At 46.3% G+C, this 24,022-nt stretch overlaps 1 protein-coding gene across 1 annotated transcript in view; it reads right to left on the bottom strand.

Annotated features, from left to right (window-relative positions):
* The window catches only part of GLDN (gliomedin), a 57,192-nt gene that overhangs the window by 26,907 nt on the left and 6,263 nt on the right, over positions 1-24,022 (bottom strand). The window contains exon 2 of the mRNA XM_006755996.2: positions 3,791-3,842. Within this exon, the coding sequence (XP_006756059.1) occupies positions 3,791-3,842 (52 nt within the window). The remainder of the gene's footprint in view (positions 1-3,790; positions 3,843-24,022) is intronic.

Genomic DNA, 24,022 nt, shown 5'->3' on the forward strand with positions numbered 1-24,022 from the left:
CTTTTTCAGGCAGCGGGACTACTGGAGAGAGGTCCTGGCTGGAACCATATGTTTAGGACACATTAGCCTTGGCAAGGGTGCCACTAGAGTGAAGCGCTTAGATTAGGGTTTCCTGACAAAAGATCCATGGACACTCCATGACTACAGTTCTTAGTCATCTGAGTCCACAGAGTCGCCTGGAGTGCCTGTGACAATGCAACTACCTGGGTCTCATCTGGAGATTCTAATTGAGTTTGGGTGCAGAGGCCCAGGAACCTGCATTTTTACCAAGCATGACAGGTGACTGGGATGCAGATGGTCTTGGGTCTCCTCCCTCCAACCCCACACCTGATGTGAACATTTTCTTGGAAAAGAATCAGTCATGATCAGCAGATCCTTGAAGGGGTCCCTGACCCTAGAAAGGTGGAGAGCTATTTGTTTACAGGAGGAGTAAAAATTTGGGGCCAGCCTAATTTTGGGGTGCAGAGGGGTGGGGACACACCCTATCTGTGGGGAGGCAGGTGACAGAAGCAGCACCAGGAAAGAAGACATACGGGGCCATCCAGCAGGGCCCCTGCCCTGAAGCTACGGGAGAGGAGAGAGCGCACAGAAGCAGAGAGCTCCAGTGATGGCGAGCCCCAGCCACTGTCTTCTCAGGGTGCCAATTCAGCTGCCCAGGGCTCCTTACACCTGGAAGTGGCCCCAAATATGCGGCATTATCATCACGTCTAACGTCACATTATTTGTATGTGCCCATTGGCATTTAGAATACTGTTTCTCAGCTCCTGGCCTTTCTCCTCTGACCCCCTAGGAATACCTGTGGGCAGCGGCCTTCCTGGGAATGCTGCACGGGGCTGGTTCCCCGGGCCTGCCACCTCTGAACGGGCCTGTGCTTGGGAATAATGCATTGTGGAAGCATCTAGAAATTCTAACTTTACCTTTGAATCTGTGGTTTGTAAATGAAGTCCGAGGGGACGATGATGCACGTTCCAGGGACTTGGGGCCTCGGTTCGGTTCGCATGCGATGCTGCTTCCCTGGCCTCTCTGCTTCCCCAGGACCAGTTTCCTACCTGCTCCCTGCCCTGGTTGGTGTGTTTGCCCCACTCTCCAGCCCAGCCCCCAGCAGCGACTGCTGCTGCCTTCCGTCCCCATGGGGCTGCAGCTTTGGTCCAATCCCATCTATTTGGTGCATTTCAACTTTGAGCTATGGCCACCTTAATAAATTAGCATAGGGATGGCAAATGGGTTTTGTTTCAGGTACCATTTCTACCCAATTAGCAGCTTTCTGGAGCACCAGGAAAGAATGACAGGAGGCCATGCTCAGAGCAGCTGTGATCCGTGACTGATGTTTCCCTGGACATAGGATACGGACAGGTGATAACGGTCATCACTGGGTTGGAATCACTGGCTGTGAGGAGGATGAACACTGGATTAGAAGTGTGTCTGTGCGTCTGTCCTAACAAGCAGATCAGCAATGTGAGGGCTTAGAGATTTTTCTAGGGAGTCCCTATGGGGAGGCCGCTGGAAGTGAAGAATAACGCAAGAGCCCGCCTTCTTTAAGCCCCCTGCTCTCCCAGCAGAGATGCGTCTGGGGTTCCAAGGAAATCTGGGTTCAGGGGTAAGATGAAGCCAGAAGAGAAGCCCATGCTGTTTGACACACGCGGCACCAGCAAAACCCCCGATTACTTTAGCTACCGGATTGCCCTCATCTTCACCTGAGATGTCCAGGCTGCACAAAACCCGGCACCTGTCCTTGTGCCCATACCAACCTCAGCTGAGCCCAGAACAAGGAACAGGAAAGCGGTCCATGGTCACAGCCGGATGAGCCCCCACCCCCCGCCCCCAAGCGCCTGCTTTTTCAAAGATGAGCCCCGTGTAAAGCTAGATCTAGTTCTCAGGCTCCGAGCCCGGGGTCTGCCCTGGCATCGCTTCCTGCCCACATCTCCCCCGGGCTCCGGGCCAAGGTTCTCTCCCCTCCCGCTGAAGTTGCCAATTCAGTCCTGCGTCCTGTGGCCTTCCCACCCCAACCCGGGCAGCCTGGCCTCTGCCGAGACACCACCTCACGTTGTAACTTGTACTTTTTACACCAAAGTTTTAATAGAAGAGCTTTCTGTGTAAAAGGAGGCCCGATTTCAAGCTGGTGTGAAAGGAGGTGTGGCCTTTGAAAAGCATTTGAGATGCCAAAGAACCTCCTGCACCACTCCTGTAGGGATGCACAGATGAGCTCTCCCGCCGCGTCAATCTCCCTTAAGTGGTCTCGATAGCCCCTCACACATTCACTGGACAGGATGGCCCTCCTGTCACTGTAAAAATAAGAAAGAAAGAGGCTTTTCCTGTGCCTCTCGACAGGGCTTTTGTGCCTGTAATTCCTCCAGCCGAGCATTTCCCCAGCACTCATTACCGTCACACGAGGGAACTCTGAACAGGGACCGGAGAGGGAAGAAGGGTGCTTAAGCCGCAAGAGCTTCAGAATAAAGGACCAAGCTGTTCTGAAGATATTTAATTTTCTGTGAGGGCTGAAATGTGACTTGAATAATTCAATTAGCATTTCCCAAGAAGCCACAGGATTACAGCTTTTCTCTCTGAGGCCAACCCAAGCAAATGAGAGTCAGACTGGACTGGGGTTCCTCGGGGAAGTGTCTTTCTTACCAGCCCAACACCCCCATTGAATACTCACAGAAACCCCAGGTTTAGTCATTCGACAACCTCCCAGTAAGCGCCTCCTGCACACAGGTAACAGGAGGTACTGGGGAGAATACTGCCGAATAGGTAAGGTTTCTTACTCCTCAGTAGACACAATGCGGGGTTTTACAGGCTCCTTCAGTGCAGCCCTGGGCGCAAGTGAATGGGATCTCCCCAGAGCCTGGGCCATGGTCTGAGGGGCCCAGCAAAGCTTCAGAGCGCTACAGAGTCTCGGTTATACTGCAAGGTCCACGAGAGCATGCATTTATTCCATAACAGACTTTTAATGAGAAAGGGATTCTTCCTGTTGCCTCAGAGTGTAATGTATTCCCTTTGGAGACGCACTGTCTGAAATCAGGCTCTATGGCCCATCCTGGGGTGGGGTGTGCATGAGTTCCTTGCTCCCGGCTTCTGAAGGCAGGAGGCAGGCGCCCCTCCCCTCAGGTGAGATGCAGGACTATCTGACTCGGGTGTGGACAAGCATATCAAAACCACTTCCCCCTCCCCTGTCCCACCCATCAGGCACTCCTTGTCGCAAGGCTTGCTCTGCCCAGAGGTTCATTGCCTCTCCTGTCTATTCATCTTTGAATCACTGAGTGGAGGGGGTCAGCGTGTGACCCTGCAGTCCCACCCAGCACACAGTAGGCACCACGCAGACCAGGCTTCAGAAAAAGTGCTTTCTTGACTAATTAGCAGTTTGCTTCTAGAGCTTCCCATGCATGTTATATGTATCATATGTGTATGCTGTAGGTAAATAATGATTTCTGCTAAGAGAACATTATTCTCTGCTAAGAGAACTCTACCACTTAGCGAGGTCTTTTTATTTTTCTTCCTTTTTAAAAACTAACAGGAATAGGAAAACATCCATGGCTCTGGTTCAAGGTACCACACGTTTCTAATTACCCGAGATCTCATTATTTTTCATGGCTATATTTCTATGGCAATACTGAAAATATTATTTTTCATAATTATGTGACAATTGATTTTCATGCCATTAAAAACATCTGCTAAAAGTAAACCAACATGTATTTCTATAACCTACAGTGTTACTAGGTGCTCCTTCCGCCCCGATCCCTGGCTAGCATGCCTGTGCGCCCGTGGCCGCTGGGGGTGGGCGCGGCCAGCCTACCTGTCAGGCAGATGCCCTTGGTGCTGTTGCACAGGTCCACCATCACGCGGATCTGCGGGGGGAGAGAGGCTGTAATTAATAGCAGCACAGCAGGCAGGGGGCCCGTGAGCTTGCCCTTTATTCACACAAGAAGAGCAATTATAAAAATGCACCAAGTAACTTTGGGAGAATATATAGATGTCCTAGGAAAAGTTAACCTAGGACACAAAAGAAATCTTTAAAACATCTGAAGATATTTGATATTGGAAGCTCATCTACCAACGATGTCAATAGAATTTCCTTGATTTCTATTAGAGAGACAGAGGGTGGTGAAGGAATTGCCACATTCAATTTTCAAGGCTATACTAAGCTGGCCCCCCAGCATCTAAAGGTCTCAGTCTGCGGGCCTGAATACAGAGGGTCGACGGGCTCAGTGGTTAGGAGAAAGCACTCATAAGCTGGGTGAGCAGGGACACTTTTGTTTTCACTGAAAATGTAAACAATATAAGCCCCAGAGGGTAGTTATCTCAGGCCATGTGGATGCCGCCTACCCACCACTGGATGGCACCTGGGGTTGGAGGGGTCATTGCAGCGAGGTGTTAGCCTGATATCTGGGTCTCCCACACCCACTGTGCAGTCCCTTCCCTCATCCATTCTCCACACTGCTCCTAATGAACTTCACAAAAACCCAATCTGATGGGGTCCGACCTGATTCAAACACATCTGTGATTCCTTGCTGCTCTAAAGACAGAGCAAAATTCCTCCTTCTGTGGACTCACCACATGCTGCTCCCCCTCCCTTTTTGTCTGTCCTCCAGTTACTCTCTGCCTCAGTTTGCTTGTCGGTAAAATGGGGAGAGCATTAGTATTTACTTCTTAGGATTGTTGTGAAGATTAAATAAAAGTGTTGTGTGTGAAGTTCTTAAAACAGAGCCTACCATGTAGGAAGCATGCACAAAAGCGTTTTCCATTTCACGAAGGCAGCAGAATATGTGGAGAGAAGCATGGATTCTAAAGTCAAACTGCCTGTGTTCGAAGCACGGCTTTGCCGTTCATAGCAGTGTGACTTTAGACAAGTTACTTAAGCTCTCTGTGCTTCAGTGTCCTTACCTGTCATAAAGCTCACAGCACCTGCCGTATTAAATGAACACATACATGCAACTCATTTAAAACAGGCCCAGCACATGATAAGCCCACTCTGTTTATACTGTTGTTTTGACGATTCCTTGAATGTACTAAGAACTTGGTTAATTTATCAATTTATCATCCAAGAATTTTCAATATCTAGATAAGGCAATTTTCAGATCCAAGTCATGTGGCTTTCCAAGCTGTAGGGAGAAAACTGACTAGTTAAGAAATAAAGTTGACACAGCTGGACAGACAGACATTCCAGGAGAAAACAGAAGCTGAATCCCTACCTCACTCCTTACATTAAATAAGTTATTTAAATGATACTGATCAAAAATTTAAAAGTAAAAAAGAAACTAGTAAAGGTACTTGAGGAAACCTGGGGAAAATATAATAGCATTAGAAGAGGAAAGACTTTTCTAAGAACAAAACAACCCCATACTACACATAGAGAGAGATTGAATCGATACATTTGACTACCTAATACTTAAAAAAGTTTCTACCAGAGGTAAAACACCAGTACTACAAGCAATAACAAAGGAGAAACACAAACCTAGGAAAATACTTGCAAAGGGCTTGCATATAAAGAGCTGTTTCGAAGCAACACGTAAAGGAACAAGAAACCAAAAGAAAAATGGGCAATGGACCCAAACTTGAAGTTCAGAAAAAGTAAAGAGCTTCATCTTCACTTAGAGCTAAAGAAATAAACCCAAGCGATGGAATACTATTTTCGCCTTTTTACGAAGAGATCACATGTCACAGGCTCATCAGGAAAGCAGTGCTCCTGTGTCCTGAGGATGGAAGTGTAAAGGGATACTCGGTCTCTTTGGAGGGATTTGGGCAATAGCTACTGAAATTTACATGAATCTAGCTTTTGATCCATCCATATACTCTGGGATTTACTCTGCAGATGCACACATATATGTGTGAGAAGACGCAAGCATAAAGGTGGTTGTTGCAGAAAGGTGAGCGAGAACAGAAACGGAAAACCATCTAAATATTTATCAGCGAGCTCTGGTTAAAGTGTAGCATAGCTGCACAAAGAAATACTGCGGGGTGGGGGATGGAGAATTTCAATCCATAAGGCTGATATTGGGAGCGCTCCAAGATAAATTAAAAAATGCCAAGTACAGAGCAGCATATGTAATGTGCTTCCATTTACATAAAAGAGCGATGCAGCCCTGGCCGGGTGGTTCAGTTGGTTGGAGAGTTGTCCTGTACGTACATCAAAAGGTTGTAGGTTTGATTCCCAGTCAGGGCACACACCTAAGTTGTGGGTTCAATTCCCAGTCACACTCACACGGGAGAGAACTGATCAATGTTTCTCTCTCTCTCAAAATCAGTAAGCACATATCCTCAGGTGACATGTGCTCTGTTAGTCTTTTTATTTCTATGTGTTTCTTTCTCCTTGCTGCTTTCAAGAGTCTCTGTTTATCTTTGATTTTCCAGGCTATTTTTGGAGAGAAATATAGAAACCTCAAGTGAGGAGGAAGGGAGGGCCATGAGGGAGGGGGCTGTCCTGAGCATGACACACCCTGTTGTTTTATTCGAAATCTTCACTTTTTCAATTAAACTCTTTAGGAAGAACATGTTTTGATTTGAGGGGAAAATCGTTCTGTCTTCTGTCTAGGTTTACGCTGTTTGCTGGGAGGCCCACAGGAAAACTCGGTCTGCATTGAGTTTTTGTCGAGTCTGTCCACAGTACTGACTTTCTTAGAAATCTGCTGTGAAATATATCACACACATCACAGATGTATAGAATGTGCAAGAACAATTTAAAGATGAGTAATGAAACAAATGCGTATATACCGCCCCCACCTTAAGGACTGGGAACATCCAGGTGCCCCTTCACAGAACAAACCCACCCCCGGTCCCCACAACAACTCCAGCTGAAGTAGAGTGGGCCCTGCTATTTTCCCTTTCATACAGATAAGAGCAAAGAGGCTCAGATAGGTCGCCTCATTTACTCAAGGTCACTCGCTGGCTCACAGAAGAGCTGGGCTCAGCTCCAGGCCTACTACACTTTTTATTATGGCTCTGATGATTATCTCAAAGGAACCAGACAGAAAAAATTTTGATTCATTGTTTTTAGTCATTTTCATAAATGAATGTAATCAGCTGTACGACTGACAAAATTTATCATAAAAAAATGTATAATTGCCCATTGAGAAGACCATTAAAGACTTTACAATGCTTCATTTGTTGCCTGGGGGATCACAGCAGAAGGAGGGGTGTCAGACAATGGAAAATCAATAGGGAAAATTAGTCTTTCTCTTTTATACTCACACAGGTCTGGTGTAGGCCCAGGTTCTGTTAAGAAGAAAAAGATGAAGATTTCATTTCCTGGCCTTTTGACTTCATTTATATGATGAATGTGAATTTAGATATTTACCAGGAAATTGTGTTACTCTTCACTGGGGAATATTACTTGGGAATATTCTTTTAACAAATGTGGGCTGTATAAGATTGTATCAAGGGAAAACATAGGGTATGAAGAGGTGAATGCAAGAAAGTCAGAAACATTTATTTTCCTGATAATAGTGATTAAGAATTGGATGAAAATAAGAAAATCCAAATTGAAAGTTAGAAAATCTACATTGTCAAATTAAGGATTCACAGTTGGCAGAGAGGGCTTCCTGAATCTTGATTTAGGATTGGAGAATGGGGCACACTGGGAGAGGCTTTAGAGCTCTTTGTCTGGGGGTGTTGGCATGACCTGTTTGTAAGGTGGCCCTGCTGGGAGGCCATCCCCTCCCCCACACGAGTCACACTGGCCATTCCCATGGGACCGTCTTTGCCATGCCCAGTATGCTGTGCCCACATCTTCACGGAGGCCTCAGTTCAAATAAATGCCAGCTCGCCAGGAGGCTTTCCCTGACACCCCAAATGAAAGGAGCCCCATCACCTCACCTGATTTTTCTCTTTGTGGCACTTGCCATTATCCCATGTTGTCTTGCCTATGTATACATTCATTTATTACCTGCCCTCCTCTCCAAAGAACGGAAGCCTTTAGGGAGCAGGAGAACTTCTGCCTGAATCCCCTGTGCAGAGAACAGTGCCTGATTCCAGGCCCAGAACTTCATGGGGTAGACAGGGTTCAAGTCAGAAAGCACATCAGTGGTCTCCCAGGGAGAGCTGACCTTGAGAGGAGGCGGTGACCAGTTGTTAACAGGGGTTTCTGATATGAGAATCCGACAGTGTTGGGAAGAGGGTGGGTGAGGCATAGGAAAGGTCCATAGCTCTGGCGGGAAGCCCTCCCAACCCAGCTACACGAGCTTGGAGGACACATTCTATGGGAACAACAGCTGCCCCCTGAGTGCAACAGAAAGAACAGCATCCCCGAGAGCTCAGGCTTAGCACAACCTTGGTCAGCATGTCACAGAAGAGCTGGAATTGTCGCCCTAGAAGGAAGGCTGTGGCGGGTAAGGGTCATCTTCCCAATGAAAAGGTCAATACAGCAGTGGACAAGGACACACCACACTGTAGGGGACTTGTCAGCATCGACAACGCATGCTAGTGATGGGAGAAAAGAGCCAGAATGGGTCCTGCCAGTGGCCTGACCAGAACTTCCTGGTTCCTTGCTGAACACAGAACTGGTCTCACTGGATTAGTAGCGCTCCTGGGATTCATGGACAATTCATAGGCAAGGAAGGGGCCCCCAAAGAAAAATAATGGACTTCCTGCTAATCTGGCATCAGATGGCATGAGCTGACTTTAAATCCAACTAAAAAGACATTGGACATAATTTGGCAGTTTCTATTAGAAAGAAAATGCTATGAATTAGGAATTTCCTTTGTAGGAAGTATATATAAAGATATCTGGACAAGAATGCTCATGGCAACATTATGATGATAAATGCATACAAACAACTTAAATGTTCATCAATAGGCACTTGTTAAATGGAGAAAAATAAATGATGTAGCTCTAAATGTACTAATCTGGAAAAATAGTCTTCACATACTGCCAAGTAATAAAAGCAAGGTACAGCCCAGGCCACATAACACAAAACTACTTTTTGATTGAAAAGAATATCTAGATATGTCTGGATAATCACAGGAAAAAGTAGGGTCATGAACCAAACCATTCACGGAGATTTTTTTTCTCCTGGAGACTAAGGATACAAAGAAGATTTTTGCTTCTTAGTTTATACAGTTTTAACAGATGGGTTAGGATTTTACTTTGGTGATTTTTCCTTTGCGGTGTTTTGAGTAACTTAGAGCGACAGCATTATGTGAACCTAATGATCCAGCTTTCCATGGGAACCCAAATATCTCGCCTTCACAATCACCCCCATCACTCAGAACAACTTAGATCTCTGTTGCTTCTAGGCAAATAAATATGGAAAGAACTAGAACAGTTGTCTAGTCCAGTGATTTTCAAATTGTTCATTATTAGTCATGAGAGTTTTCTTTTTCCCACATCAATGGCCAAACCCAAAAATATAAAACATAAAAATGGAGCTACTCTGGGTGAGCTGGGGTGGGGCTTGGCCTTACTTACCAGTACTTATCTGTAAAACGAGAAGGTTAGACTAGACAGAGGAATTCAAACACTGCTCCCACGGGGGATCGAGGGAGGAGATGGGGAGGAACACCCAGAGACTTAGAGTTGGGGGAACAGGGATGAGAAAGCTGAGGTCCAGAGAAAGCGAGTGGAGTAGCTGGCCTGGGCTCATCCCCAGCTTCCCAGCTGAGTATTATTTCCCCCCACATCTACTTTTCCATACTGTCTAGCCTTTGCAAAACAAATGGCCTGAATTCAATGTGAGAAACTAATGTTTGCTGTAGTTTAATTTGAATATGAATGGAATATTAGATTTTTACTAATTGAAAATGCGTCAGTTTTGAGAAATCTTTCCCATGCAAAAGTGAAAGGTTTAATGGAACGTATTTCTTTCTCATCAGAATGAATAGAGCTAAGTGCGGGGAGCTGCTGCCTTTGACCTGAACATAAAACCCCTCGGTAACAGGCTGGCTGTCCTCTAGACCTCCCTTCCTGAAGCATTTTGCTCTCAGGACTGATTCATGAGAAAGTAAGGGAGCGAACCTGCCTGCCGTGGCCAGCTTGGCCGAGTCTGCTGTGGCTGAAACAGCGCTTGCTGGCTGGCTCCTCTGAAGCTCCCAAGCACAGGCTCCCTGCTGTCTGCTAGCCGGGACACTTTCAACTCTAAGTTACCTTTCAGATCTGACCTATTTTGTAACTTCAATTCCATTTTTCTGAGACAGCTGAGTAGTCTTTATGACTCTCCTGAATTATGCAATGAAGCAGGGGGTCCCGCGGGGGTGAGGCCGACGGAGTCCTATCGAAGCATGCCCGACTCCGGAGACAGGTTCAAGACGCAGTCTGAAGTTTATTGTTTAAGTGCAGGGACATATATAACATTGCAGACCAATCAGAAGTTTACAACATCCTTAGGGCAACCAATGGTAGGAAAGTTAGGGTACTATGTAGGGGCTCTAGGGGGCTTACTCAGGCGGGCGCTGCCACTTCCCCGGTGTGCTGAGGAAGCTTGTATAGGCGGAGTGTGCTCACGCCATTGCATCCGCCACTGCACTGAGATAAATCTCCTGAGCTCTTCCCACAATGCAAGTTGATTTATTATGTGCATGCAAATGATCTCTTAGAAACAGCCCTAGGGAGCTGATACTCAGCCTGCCATTGACTGAGGTTCCTTGTACTGCAGAGATGGGCCTACAGATGTGGTGGCCCCGCCGCCTGTACCTGACGGTTGGACTACAGGTGCTGGAGGAGTCCCTCAGGAGGGTCTGAAGCTGGCTGGGTCAGCTCATCCCTTGGAAAGGCAGGAATTCACACTGTGGCCAAGACATGGTGACAACAATCTGCAAACCCCAACAGTAACTGGGGATTGTCTGTATGGAGGTGAAGTTCTGGGGCCCAACAGGAAGGCCAGCCAAGGTCCAGGCATTTGCCAGCTCAAGTGAGCCAGCCCTGGTCACCCCACATCAACAGCCTGGGGCCGAATGTGCGTGTGGGTTCATCCTGCTTGGGATCCTCAGAGCCCAGCTGAGTCCTGCCCAGCCTTCCCCAAAGATCCTGATTCCCACTGACCGTCCCCTCCTGGGCCCAGCAGCATCCCTGTGTGGCTGGGAGTTGGCACACATTTAGTGCATTACTTTGGCGTCTAACCAGATAGGCTATAATCGGTAGGGACTGTTCCATCCTTTTTCTGTTTGCCCCTTTCACTGATCCATTCCCTTTCCGCCCATTAGAATGCCATCAAGCACACAGTAGGTACTCCATAAACACTTCACTATTGATTACTCACTCCACTGGGTGGGAAATGTGCTCCTCAAACAATGACGTTCCCAGTAACGTGTGTGGGAGCTGAGTATCTAGCAGGCGGTTGGTTACCCATTTCTCTTGGTGCCCGTTTGCTTAGGAAAGTGTCACTTTGGCAGACACTCCACTAATCCGTAGAAAACAGGAGCTCGGAGATGCTAGGCTTCTCCTATTAGGGCCCCTGACACAGGGCTGTCCTCTTCCTGCCCCACATCAACATTAATAAAAAACCAGAACCATGGCTTGCCCCTGGCCTGTGGGGGAATAACACACCCTCCACGCTCTCTTGAGAGGCACCTGCAGGAGTTCTGCACCCAGGACTGGCTGGGTTGGGTCAGCCAGGCGGAGACTGGCAAAAGGAGACACACATCCCTGAAACGGCCATGCCGTGGGGGAAACACGGTGTTCACCAGCTCCTCCTGCTCTGCGAAGTGGGTTAGGATGGGGGTGGGGACCAACCTGCCCTGCGGGGAGCAGGGGTCAGACCATTCGTCCCTGAGGCACTGGGTGGGCTGAGTAGGTTCCATGGGCGGAACTGAATTGCTGGAGCTGAGTACAGCCTGCAGGGCTCTCCTCCTCACCCTGCCTCGGCCATTGCCTGGGTTCACTCATAAAGTGCTGAGCAAGTAATTAACGAGGTTGGTTTGGAGTCCATCCATGAGCCTTGCACGCAAAGGCTGGGAAGTCACAGACACTGAGGCAGCCGGTCTGGGCTCAGGACTCAACAATCCCAGTTGCAGGGGGGCAGTTCCAGCAAATGCCCTCACCCAAGGTCTCCAGCAAAATTACTTACAGCTGGGATTAGGTCCTTGGGGAACTGCCCAGCCTGGCGTTTATTAACACCGGGGACATCCAACAATGCAGGACAGACGTCCCGAAGGAGTATGTTCTCCCCCAGGTGTATCTTCAGGCCTGACCCGGGGCAAACAGGGGTGGCAGGTGCCTGGTGTTGCTACTGCACTGCCCAGGGCCCTGCAGGAGTGCCCCAGCCCTTGACAAAATAGGACCCATGGCCATACCCCCAGCGATGACTGTGAGGAGTAGAGGAGGGAGTCCTTATAAAAACCATTCCGTATGTTGTTTCATGATTTGAATATAAATCAGCTGATTTTGCACTTCGAAAACCAATTCATACTATTTTATAAAAATATGTAGCCAAAGTCCAATTACCAGATCAGGTTATCAACTGAATTAAAAATGTAACATAGAGTAGGATTTGTAGAAATAACCAGATACAAATCAGTAAGTGTCCAAACCCACTAAATATAAGCTGCCGTTGGTCACTGTAACCTCCTTCCTAACCTTTCCCTTCTCCCACCAGGAGCTCCTCAAGGGCCAACAAGCCTCAGAGTTAGCCTTGTCCCATCTGCAGTTCAGGCGGCTACCTCTGGGCTGCACCGTGGGAATGGTCAGTCCTTTTGCTGCTCCTCCTGATGAGAGTCATTGGCAGCGAGGACTCCTGCTGGCACCACCTCTGGTGCTGGGTCATTCTCCCTCCAGGAGACAACACGGAGACGGGTGGCATTGTCTGGTCATGCTGCGTCTATCTTGCGGCAGTTCTCCCCCCCCTCTGCCCCCCCACATAAAAAGAAAAATAGCAGCCAAATATCAAGTTACTAATCTCAAATCCTTGTCTGCACTTTATTTTTAAGAGGTTGTTATGTTGCAAATTGCCTATTTTTGAGTCCAGCAATTTTACAACTTAGCTGGCCAATTGTTTCTTAAAGGGGAAAGTACTAGTATGTGTATATATTTTAAACACATACTAATGCAATGGAATAGCTTTCAAATGAAATGATGTGTAACCATGAGACAATAGAGGTGACTATTGAATCTTGAGGTAGGAAAGAACATTCTGAGCAAGGAAGCAGAAGAAGAATCCATAGAGGAAAGGCTTTATAGATTTGATGACATGAAAATGTATAAACATGAAAAGGCCTAGAAACAAAAGTAAAAGGGAGATAACACCCAAGGCCGAAGACCATGGGCTTTGGAGTCAGACCCTCTCTGTCTGCTCTGATTTCTAATTCCTTCACTCACTGGTTCTGGGACCTTGAACAGGATGCTTAACCTCTCTAAGCCTCAGTGACCTGTCTGTAAAATGGGAATGACAATCTTTATATATAAAAAGCCAGCGACCGAATGCTGTAATGACCAGAATGACTGGTCGCTATGACTCCCACTGCAGCCAGCAAACCAGCCTGGTGGGGGTGGGGCTAGTGGCCAACCTCCCATGGCCCCTCCCCTCAATCACCTCGCCCTTGATCGGCCTCTCCCACCCCGAATGATGGTGGGATGGATGGCCAACCCGCTGTGGCCCTTCCCCCTGGCCACCCCGCCCCTGGTTGCCCCCCAACTCTAATAGGGGGTGGTGCTGACCGGCCAACCTCCTACAGCCCCTCCCCGAGGCCGCTGGCCCCCAATCACCTCCCACCCCAATAAGGGGTGGGGCCACCGGCCAATCACCTGTGTCCCCTCCCCCCAGCTGGCCTGGCCCTGATTGGGCCCCAATTGGGGCAGGTGGGCCAGCCAATCTCCAGCCATCTCCTCCTCCTCACAGCCATGGCCTGATCTGCCCCGATTAGGACCGGGCTGGCTGGACCCCACCCGTGCACGAATTCCTGCTCTGGGCATCTAATAATGGTGCCCACCTCAGAGGTAAAGATAGTTTTGACATACATATCTAAAGATCTTAGCATAGCATCTGGTGAGTTATAAGTTCTCAATAAATATTAATAAACTTCATTAAGGGGAAAATATGGCTACATGTGTAATACACAAAAAACTAATAACTTTCCTATAAAAGGTTATTTATCAATTAGTAAGAAAAATATTTTTAAAAATTAAAAAATAAGCTAAGACATGAATGAACCAAACACACAATGAAAAATTTCAAATAACCAATAAATATGAAAAATAATTTACCTCACCATAATCAAACACCTGCAGCCCCTCCCTGCTGCTAGGGGTTCAACTGTCAGGGTTTCCAGCCCTCCTCTTTTAAACCTTGAACTACCAACCTGCTAATCCAAGCATGTCAAACTCAAAGGCTAACACGGGCCAAATAAATGAGGCATGCAGCCCACAGGCCGCAAGTTTGACATGCTTGCTCTAAACCCTTCTCCCACCCAATCTGGCCAAATTCCAGGCTTATGATTCTCCAATTTAGGGCTTTTTAGAATCACCTAGGGGAGCAATTTACATACAGATTCCCAGGCTCAGCCTCCATCAGTTCTGATGCAGGAGACCCAGTGTGGAGCTCAGACATCAGCTTTTTAAACACATTCTCCCAGGTCTTCTTGATGTAGATGGCCCTACCCACACTTTGACAAGTTCTGTCTGTGCCATCAAAACAAGGGCCTGTCCTGGCATCTTCCAGGTTCTGCATTGTCTCTCTCACCCATGTCCCTCCTTTCCCGGAAAGCTCCCTGTAAGCTCAGACCTTGAGAACTGAGCTCTGATTAAAGAGGTGGGGATCGTTATGTCCTTTTCCTGATGATTTTTTTTATAAGTTTACAAAGTAAAAAAGATCATAGGGTAGCTTCTCCATAAGTTACCATGCTACATCGACTTATTAATTTGCAAAATGATTTAAAAATCATAATATTTATACTTTTCTGTATTTTCTAACTTACTATAAAGGACTCACTCACAATCAGAAGAAAGTTATAAAACCCCTAGCCATTCTCTCACATCATGTACCATGCTAGTTGTAGCTTAGGTGTCACTTTCCCAGAAGTGTTTCCTCCTGTCCTGGGTTAGAGGTGTCCTATGTGGTCCCACAGCATCCGGACCTCCCCCGTTGGGGCACTTCTGCCATTGCCTGATTACTTGTTTATTGCTCACTAACCTAAGATCTAAGGCAAGGGAAGAATACAATTTAGTTATTTTTATAACTGCACCAAATAGCCCAGAGCCTTCCACATAGTGAGCTGTGAATGAGTAAATTCTTCATCTGTCCACAGGCAGGAGAAATGGCCACCCTCCCTTCCTGATCTTCCTGGATTTATCTTCTGTTCTTTTTGTATTTCCTTTGATTTATTACTCCAGTGTTAGACAGTTGGACCTTTTTGGTACGAGGTTGGAATGTGTCATTTGTAGGTTGCTCAGCCATGTGGAACTTACCCAAGGCTGTGTTTCTTCCCCTTGGCAATTAGAAGGCGTCCAATTGAGCAATAGCACCCGACAGAGTAAAATTCACAATGTCTAGCACCCAATAGAAAATTACCAGGCCTGCAAAGAAGCAGGAAAACACAACCCATCATGAGGGGGAAAAGATCAGTCAATTGAAACCCATCTAGAAATGACCTATATAAAGGAATTTGTAGACAGAGACAAAATAGCTATTTAAGCTGCATTCCAAATGTTCAAGAAGCTAGAGGCAAGATTGAACATGTTAAATAAAAACATAAAAAATATATAAACACTGAATTTAAATTTCTAGAGAAGATTGCAGTGTCTGAGGTGAAGAGGACACTTGGTGGGACTAAGAACAGTTTGGGCACTGCAGATCAGTGAGCTGTATGCAGCCAGTCAACGAGTCAAAATGAAGGCCATGGAGAAAAAAAGATTAAAAAGTGAACAGATTATCAGTGAGCTGTGGGACAGCTTCAAAAAGCCCAATAAAAACTTTCCAAAAAAAAATTTTTTTTTGAGAGAGAGAGGAAGGGAGAGGGATCGAAAGATAGAAACATTGATGAGAGAGAAATATCATTGATCAGCTGCCTCCTGTATGCCCCCCACTGGTGATCGGGCCCACAACCCAAGCATGTGTCTTGATGGGGAATTGATCCGGGGACCTCTTGGTTCCTGGGTCAACACGCAACCACTGAGCAACACCAGGTAGGCATCTTTTCATAATTTAATGGAAACCATAAACCTCTATCTCCAACAAGACCAATAAAACCCAAGCACAAGAAATATGAAGAAAATGGTGCTAAGGCATATCATAATAAAACTGCTTAAAACATGCAATAAAGGGGAAATCTTAGGGGTATTTCTGATAACATTTCCAATTCTAAACTCAAAATACGTTTCAAGAATGAAGGCAAAGACTTTTCAGACATTTTTTTTTTTTTTTTAATCCTCACTCGAGGACATGCTGTTACTGATTTTGGAGAGAGTGGAAGAGGGAGAGAAACATCAATCGGTTGCCTCCTGCATCCCATATGCTTCTGACCAGGATCAAGCCTGCAACCTGGCTATGTGCCCTAACCGGGAATCAAACCCGTGACCTTTCGTTGTATGGGACCAACTAGCCACAATGCCAGCGCTGACTTTTCAGATATTTTTATGTCCACCTCTATCATGCTCCAGTTAAAATGAACCATCTGCCATTCAACTGCCTTCTTCCCTGCTCCAGCCCTTGCTTCTAAAATCCTGCCCATCCTTCCAGGCATGGCTCAAATGCCGCCTCCTTCTTGAAACCTTTCCTGATCGCCCACTGGATGTTTTATTCTTACTTCTCTTAAGATCCTATTATCCTTTTCTTTGTGTCTGAAGTGTTTGAGGATTTGTCTTTTCCCTCCCACTGGCCGATACATTCCTTGGGGGCTGTTGCTCCTCCTCCTCACCCACAGATGCACCCACACTGCCCAGAACCGGCACTGAGCATGTTATATTGACTTATATGTTACTTATTTGGTAAAAAGGTTTCCTTTGAACTCCTTTCCAAGATATTTCTGACTGATTTAGAAATATTTATTTATTCATCAGCAAACACTTCATAAGTCGGACCCTGTGCTTATAAAGGTAAGACAGCCCGGCCGGTGTGACTCAGTGGTTGAGCATTGAGCTATGAACCAGAAGGTCGCAATTCAATTCCCATCAGGGCACAGGCCCGGGTTGTGGGTTTGATCCCCAGTGGAGGGAGTGGTGCAGGAGGCAGCCAATCAATGATGTTTCTATCTCTCCCTCTCCCTTCCTCACTGAAATCAATAAAAATATATTTTAAAAAAAATAAAAGTAAGACAAAATCTCTGGCACCAAAGGCTCACAATTCAGTTAATTGATTTAATTTGTTTATAAAAGAGCTTTTTTTAAAACGAAAGTTTGGGTTTAATAAGGAGTAGACTGACTCTTAGTTAGAGCCTCCCTGTGTCCAGGGAATGAGTATTCTCAGGTTCAGCATCTCTCCTATTTCCTGGTACACTTCCAACCTTGACCCAATCTTACCCTGGTATGCAGCTGCCTCTTCAACAGCTTCACTTGGACGTCTAATGGAAATAATGTTAACATGCCCCCCCCCGCCCCGAACTCCTGGCACTCCCCTCAGTCCTGTTCCACCTGCAGTTCTGTCATCTCACTGAATGACAATTCTATCTTCCCACTGCTTGGCCACTAACCTTGACGTCATTTAATTCTTCCCCCTTCATCTCACACCTCATGTTAAAGCCGTCAGCAAATCCCATCTACTCCACCATCAGACATGCCTAGACACTGTCCACTTCTTGCCATCTCTGCCGCTACCACCCTGGGCTGAACTCCTATTGTCTTCCACCCGGATTAATGCCATAGCTATCCTAATGGCCTTTCCGCTTCCACTGCCCCGCACAGAGTCTAGTCTCAGCATAATGATTCTTTGAAAAGGCAGGTCAGATCATGTTACTTCTCTGCCTAACATCCTTTAAAGACTCCCCATAAAGGCCAATATCTTTACAACAGCTTACGAGGTCCTACCTGAACCACTTCCCTTGTTCCTCCTCCCCCCAATTATCTTTCTGATCTCCTTTACTACTACTCCCTCCCACCCGCTCCGCTCCAGTCTCCTGGCTGTTCCTTGAGCTCCCCTGACACAGTCCCACCACGGGACCTTTGCATTTGCTAGTCCCTTTACCTGAACGGCCCTTCCCCAGATATCTGCTTGGCTCATTTTCTCCAAGTGTTTCCTCAAATGTCACCTTTTCAGCGAGGCCTTCCCCACCAAAATGACATAATTGCATCTTCCCCTCCCCCTCTTTAAACCTCATCCCTACTTCATTGTTCTGCATAACTCTTATCTTCTTCTAATATTGTAGGTAATTTACTTTGGTTTATGCCCGGCCATCCGCCCCCCGCCTCCCCCCACAACCTTGAAAACAACATGAAGTCTAAGAGGATGGTGCCCGAGTGTGGCTCAGTTGGCTGACGTCATCCCACGCACCAAGAGGTTGTCGTTTCAGTTACCAGTCGGGGGCACGCAGGAGGCAGCAGATCAATGTTTCTCATAGATGTTTCTGCTTCTCTCTCCCTCTCCCTTCCTCTCTCTCTAAAAATCAACAAAAACATATTTTTAAAAGAGTCTAAGAGGATGGGGATTTGTATGCATTATTCATACTGTTTCTCTAGTACCCACTATAGTGCCTAGGGCAGGGGTAGGCAAACTTTTTGACTCGAGGGCCACAATGGGTTCTTAAACTGGACCGGAGGGCCGGGAACAAAAGCATGGATGGAGGGTTTGTGTGAACTAATATAAAATCAAAGTAAACATCATTACATAAAAGGGTACCGTCTTTTTTTTTTTTTTTTAGTTTTATTCATTTCAAACAGGCCGGATCCGGCCCGCGGGCCGTAGTTTGCCCACGGCTGGCCTAGGGGCATAGTCGGTGCTCAGAAACTGTGTTGAATGAATGAATAAATTTCTGACAGAGGAGACACCTAAGTCAGTCTTTCCAATACCTGACACCATCTCCTATTTGGTGGGTGGCATGAATTCTGAGGAAGGAAGTTAAAAAATGCTCCAGGACCCACTTTCAAAACTCTTAGCAGGTCAAGACACCGGATTCAGAAAGTGGGCTTAGTTTATATTTGTACTTGTTGAGTTGTGGATGAATTCATTTGTGAAGAGGTTGTCATCAAATACCTCACTAGGGGCACAGTAAAGAACAATGAGCTATATTTAAAGAGACAAGGTGACTAAAGGTGACAAATTAGAGACCCAAACTGTACAGGGACAGGGTTTTAGTTGTGTGATACAGACAAGTAAGTGCAGAAGGAGTTGGGGAGAAAGAGATGAGTGTTTTGAAGAGAGCTCAGAATCACTTGTCTCCCCCAGGCTTCTAATGCAGTTTTCTGAAGCAGGAGTGTTCCTGGAATAATCTTTCACTAACTGTTAATAACAACATGTTGTGCTCACACTGTTCCCTTCAACAAGCATCTTTAGAGAATTTCTGATCTTATCTAAGCATTCTTATCCTCACCTTATAGTCAGAAAAGTGTACATGAATCATAGTTAAGTAAGTTGTCTGATGTTGGGGGAATGCACACAGAATTAAACCATTATCCCCAGACTCTGCCCCGTGGCATTCTTTGTGCACAGCAAAAACAGCTGTGAAGACGCTCTGTGGACCTACTCCCTGCTCAGCCCCTTCCTCCATCAGCACAGGGAAGAGCTATGAGTGGTTACTCCAGAAAACATTTGGAGAAGGTCCTTAGGGTGAGTCGCTCACCCACAAAATAACTGTTGATGCTGTTAGCATCATAACACTGGCTGGATGGGACCACTGGCCTGGCAAACATGCCATTCATAAGGGCTCCCAAAAGATTTAGTCAATGAAAGAATAAATGTATGAGTTCACATTAGGCATACATAAAACTATTTGCAAATTATGATTACTATAAATAACTTCCCTAAATCTGATGTCTAAAAAATATTTTTTTTTCCTTTTGAACCCATCAACCAAAAAAACAACTATCTTGGAAACAACATTCTTTTTAGAGGTCTGTGCGTTTCCCCAGTCACCAAACTTTAGAGTCATCCTAGCATCTGCCTTTCTCTGGCAAGTTCTGTTGATCCCATCTCCATTGTTTTCATTACAAGACTCCAAAAATCCCTGAATCACAGAAAGGATGCATTTGAGAAATACTAAAATATCAGTAACAATAAGCTAACACATACTGAGTTCTAGGAAACATGCTAAGGGCTTTTCATGGATTATTGAATTGAATCCTTATGATAACCCTAAGGTAGATACTGCTATCAATGCTCTCTTAAGAATGAGGGAACTGACAGACACAGAGAGGTTGAGTGACCTGTTAAAGGTCACACATCTAATAGCGGGATCCCACGTTAACATACACTGTATGATTCCAGCACTCATTGTAAAGGCTTTGGGGTCTGCCTTTTACTTTTTAGACTTGCAAAGACCTCATTCATGAAGCAGACAGACTTCTTCTTAGAAGCAGGAAGTTCTCCTCTCCCTGAGTACTCTCATTCCTCCATTTTCCTCCCCCCCCCCCTTTTTCTCTTTCTTTTCATCTCATATTCAGTCTCAAATTCAGCATCCTCACTTCCAAACTAATCCCCTTCTGTGCTTCCTCATTTTTGGCCCTGGTGCCACCACCCTTCTCAGTGTGGGATGGGTCTGGATCAGATGGACCATTTCTCCTTCCTACATTTGTAGTTACCAAGATCAATTCATTCTTCTCTCTTGATATTTTGAGGATATATACCTTCCTCTCCATTTCTGATGCCACCACCTTCGCCAGACAAAAGTTATTTCTGCCTGGACTAAGGCAATAGCTTTCTAATTGTCTTTTTGCCTCTGGCCTCTCCCCTATCCATTTTTTCCTCTATTACATCACCAAATCATTCCTATAAAACCACTTTTCTCAAGACTCCCCGCTGGCGAAGGGTCTACAATAGTCCCAACTGCCCATCACATTCATTTCTCAGAAGTGGAAATTCAAGGCTCTCCCTCACCCAGCCACCCTCAGTCCCATCCCACTCCCGCCCCCACTTCCCCGGGGCAGGAAGGCCTGCCTGGGCTCTTGCTCTTCTAGGCCTGTACAATTCTCATCCCAGTCCCTAGATCTTGGCTCAAGTTATTACTTGTGCTTGGGACGATTGGCCCTCCTTGCCTGCCCAAACCTACTAACCCGACACTGCCCATTTCAAGCTCTATCTCCTCTGTGAAATCTTCCTTCATCACTTCAGTGAGAATTGGTTTTCTCTCTCCTGGACTGCCCTCATGCTCATCACACATCTCACTTTCCTAGAGGTCTTCCTGTTCCGAGGGACTGGTTCCAAGGTCCTCAGGTGCTGCATGTATGTAAAGGACTTTTTTCTTTTTCTTTTTTGCCTTTGAGTGAAAAGGATTCCAGCCTCCAACACTCACCCACTAGTGTTACCGAAAAACAGAAATGATTTTGTAGTTGCCAGCTCATCATTTGAGGCTGGGTACAGTTACCCACAACACGTTCCCAAGTGCCTCACAGTTTTTACAAACAGCCCAGGCAGGGTCTCCAAAGTTCCCTGCACTTGGGTGAGCACAAGAAACTTTTTCTCAGAGGCAGACAAAGGGGTTACTTATCTACTGCAATCAGAACAAACTCCACAAATTGCATTTTAAATGATCTTTAGTTGGCCTTGTTGTTTCAATTCTACCTTTCAGTAAAGAAAATTATGTCTTAAACTTTAGTTAAACTAGAAGCAAATTATATCTTCTTAAAGTACAGAGCTGTTAAAACCCAAAGAGCTACATAAAAGCAACTGATGGGCTGGAAAATGCTCCCTTTGTAGCAGAATCACAACCTGACCTTTAGTCTGTAGATGAAATGCATGTCAATTAAGCTTCAATGTCAACTCGATTTGGACAAGGATTTATTTGGGGGGGAAGGGGAGGGGAGTTTGAGGATTGTCAGCAAAAAAGGAATGTCTTCCCCCCACCCCCCAACCGATAGCTGTGTTTTATCAGATCTAAAGACTGTTGATGGTTTCCACACAGGTATCCATATCCTGGAGAACAGGAGATCCTTTGCTCTTCACCCCTGGAAAGCAAATTGTTCTCCTTTCTTAGAAATTGTTTTTGCTCTACCTCCCACTTATACTTTGTCCATTTTCCAAATAAAAGCACCCAAAACTTTTTTTTAGGACTGCCACCAAATAGAAATGAACAGAATTTAACAACAGTGGAGCCAGTCAGAATTGGGGTCAAGATGACTCTGTCAGTGGGTGTCAACCTTCGTCACCAGTGGCCATGCACAGGGGTGGTTGCCCAGGAAATCCAGGACAGACGAAGAAACCCTGTTGCCATATCAAGGCTAACCCTTTTGTTTTCAATGACAAGATAATTTAGGTTGGTGTAATGCTGATCTAGGCTTGAAGAAGCCAAATATTATCCCGAAGCAGCGGCTGATAGAAGCACATATGAACAGACAACGTGGCATTCTGAGGGATTCGAGATAAAGAATAAACCCAGAAACAAAATGCCGAGCGCATGGGGCAAGAAGGGCTCATGATAAGTAGTGATTAATCTCACCAGCAACAAGGAACACTTACTGGGAACCTGACTAGACCAGGTTCTTGTACTTTACCAACAGCATTTCCCTTAAAACTCCTAACAACTCTATGAGGCGTACTATTATCTCAATCTTACAGATGAGGAAACAGAGGCTTGGAGAAGTTAAAAGACTTCCTAGTCACCCAGCTACTGAGCTGTGAGCCCAGAATGTGAATTCACCTGACCACCCCCAGCCCCCCACCCACCGCCCCCGGGCCAGGCTGCTCACTACCACAACATACCTCAGGGAAGCATCAGGTAGAGAGAATCTGGTTGGGACCTAACAGTGAAAGAAAGGCTCCCAGGTTGTTCATGTTAAGGGCAGGGACACAATGGCTGAAGGCAGCAGCAGCACCACAATGGGGATAACCCTGGACCCACCGGAGAGAGGTCCTGGGACAAGGGCCATCAGGAGATGAACAAGCCCTTGGCACTGGAAGACCCATGATCTGAGCTGTGGAACTCACCCAGAAAGGGCCCTCTGTCCAAGGACCTCTCAGCCTGTGGTCTACTGGTCAGTGCCCCTAAGTGATGGGTTGGTCTAAGGGGTTCTGCTGTCTCCCCAGAGTGGAGTGGCACTTCTCAGGTGGGGCATTTGTTTTGGGTTCCAAAGGGGAAAACCCATTTTACCCCTGGCACAGTGGCAATGAGGGTTGGAGAAGAGGTAGGGCTCCAGTAGATAAAGAGGAGGTGATTCATCAGGCCCTTTAAGATCCATCCTGCTCAGGTTAAAGGCCCAGTAGGCTTGGTCCTTCTGCTCTCACCCCTGCTGTTTTGGCTAGAAAGAGTCTAGGGGTGTGTTAACAGCTGCAGCATCTGGGAACAGGTCCAAATGGTTTAATGCCATCCATGTGGTCAGTACAACTGCCCTGCTCTCATAGGTCCAGATGCTTAGTCTTGACCCACTTGTTCTTTACATATGTTCTTAGAGAGTCATGATAACCATGTATCTACACTGAATATTTTATTGGCATGTGTGCAGAATTTGTGTTGACAAAGCAAGTATCTGAAGCAAGTGCTAAAGAGCCAGCTCTCTCCTGTCTTTCTCAACATACCACCATGACCTGATAGACGAGTTAGGTTTATGGCATGTCCAACAGTACCAACACGAGACACCATCTTCGCAGACATGCACCTTCAAGTTCACCCCCACCCTTATTTGACACACACACAAAAAAGCTTCTGACCTGGAAACCACCCACACAGTGACAGGTGTGACATGCCAAGTGCCCATATGCACATGCTGCTATGAGGAAGGCTGCTATGAGCTTCCCCTCCCAGGCTCTGCATTTGGGTTTATGGCTTGGGCAGTCCTGTCTTTTTTTGTCCTGCTGTACCTGATTTCTCATCCTGTAGGACCTACGGGTTATAAATTTCTCTCCTTCAACTGAAGAGAACAGATGAGGTCTGAGACAATACCTATGGGATTAATGGGCGTTTCACGCTGTCCCAACATTGACTGTACCTGACTGGGGAAGCCAGCCTCCCTCCAGAGTGTAGCCCCACTCTCAGGTCAGCTCTGCCCTGGGTTAGGTCTCTTCTGGGAGATCTTAAAACCCAGGGTTAAC

The sequence above is a fragment of the Myotis davidii genome, unplaced genomic scaffold, assembly GCF_000327345.1.
Source record: "Myotis davidii unplaced genomic scaffold, ASM32734v1 scaffold132, whole genome shotgun sequence".
In the NCBI taxonomy this organism is placed as follows: Eukaryota; Metazoa; Chordata; class Mammalia; order Chiroptera; family Vespertilionidae; genus Myotis; species Myotis davidii.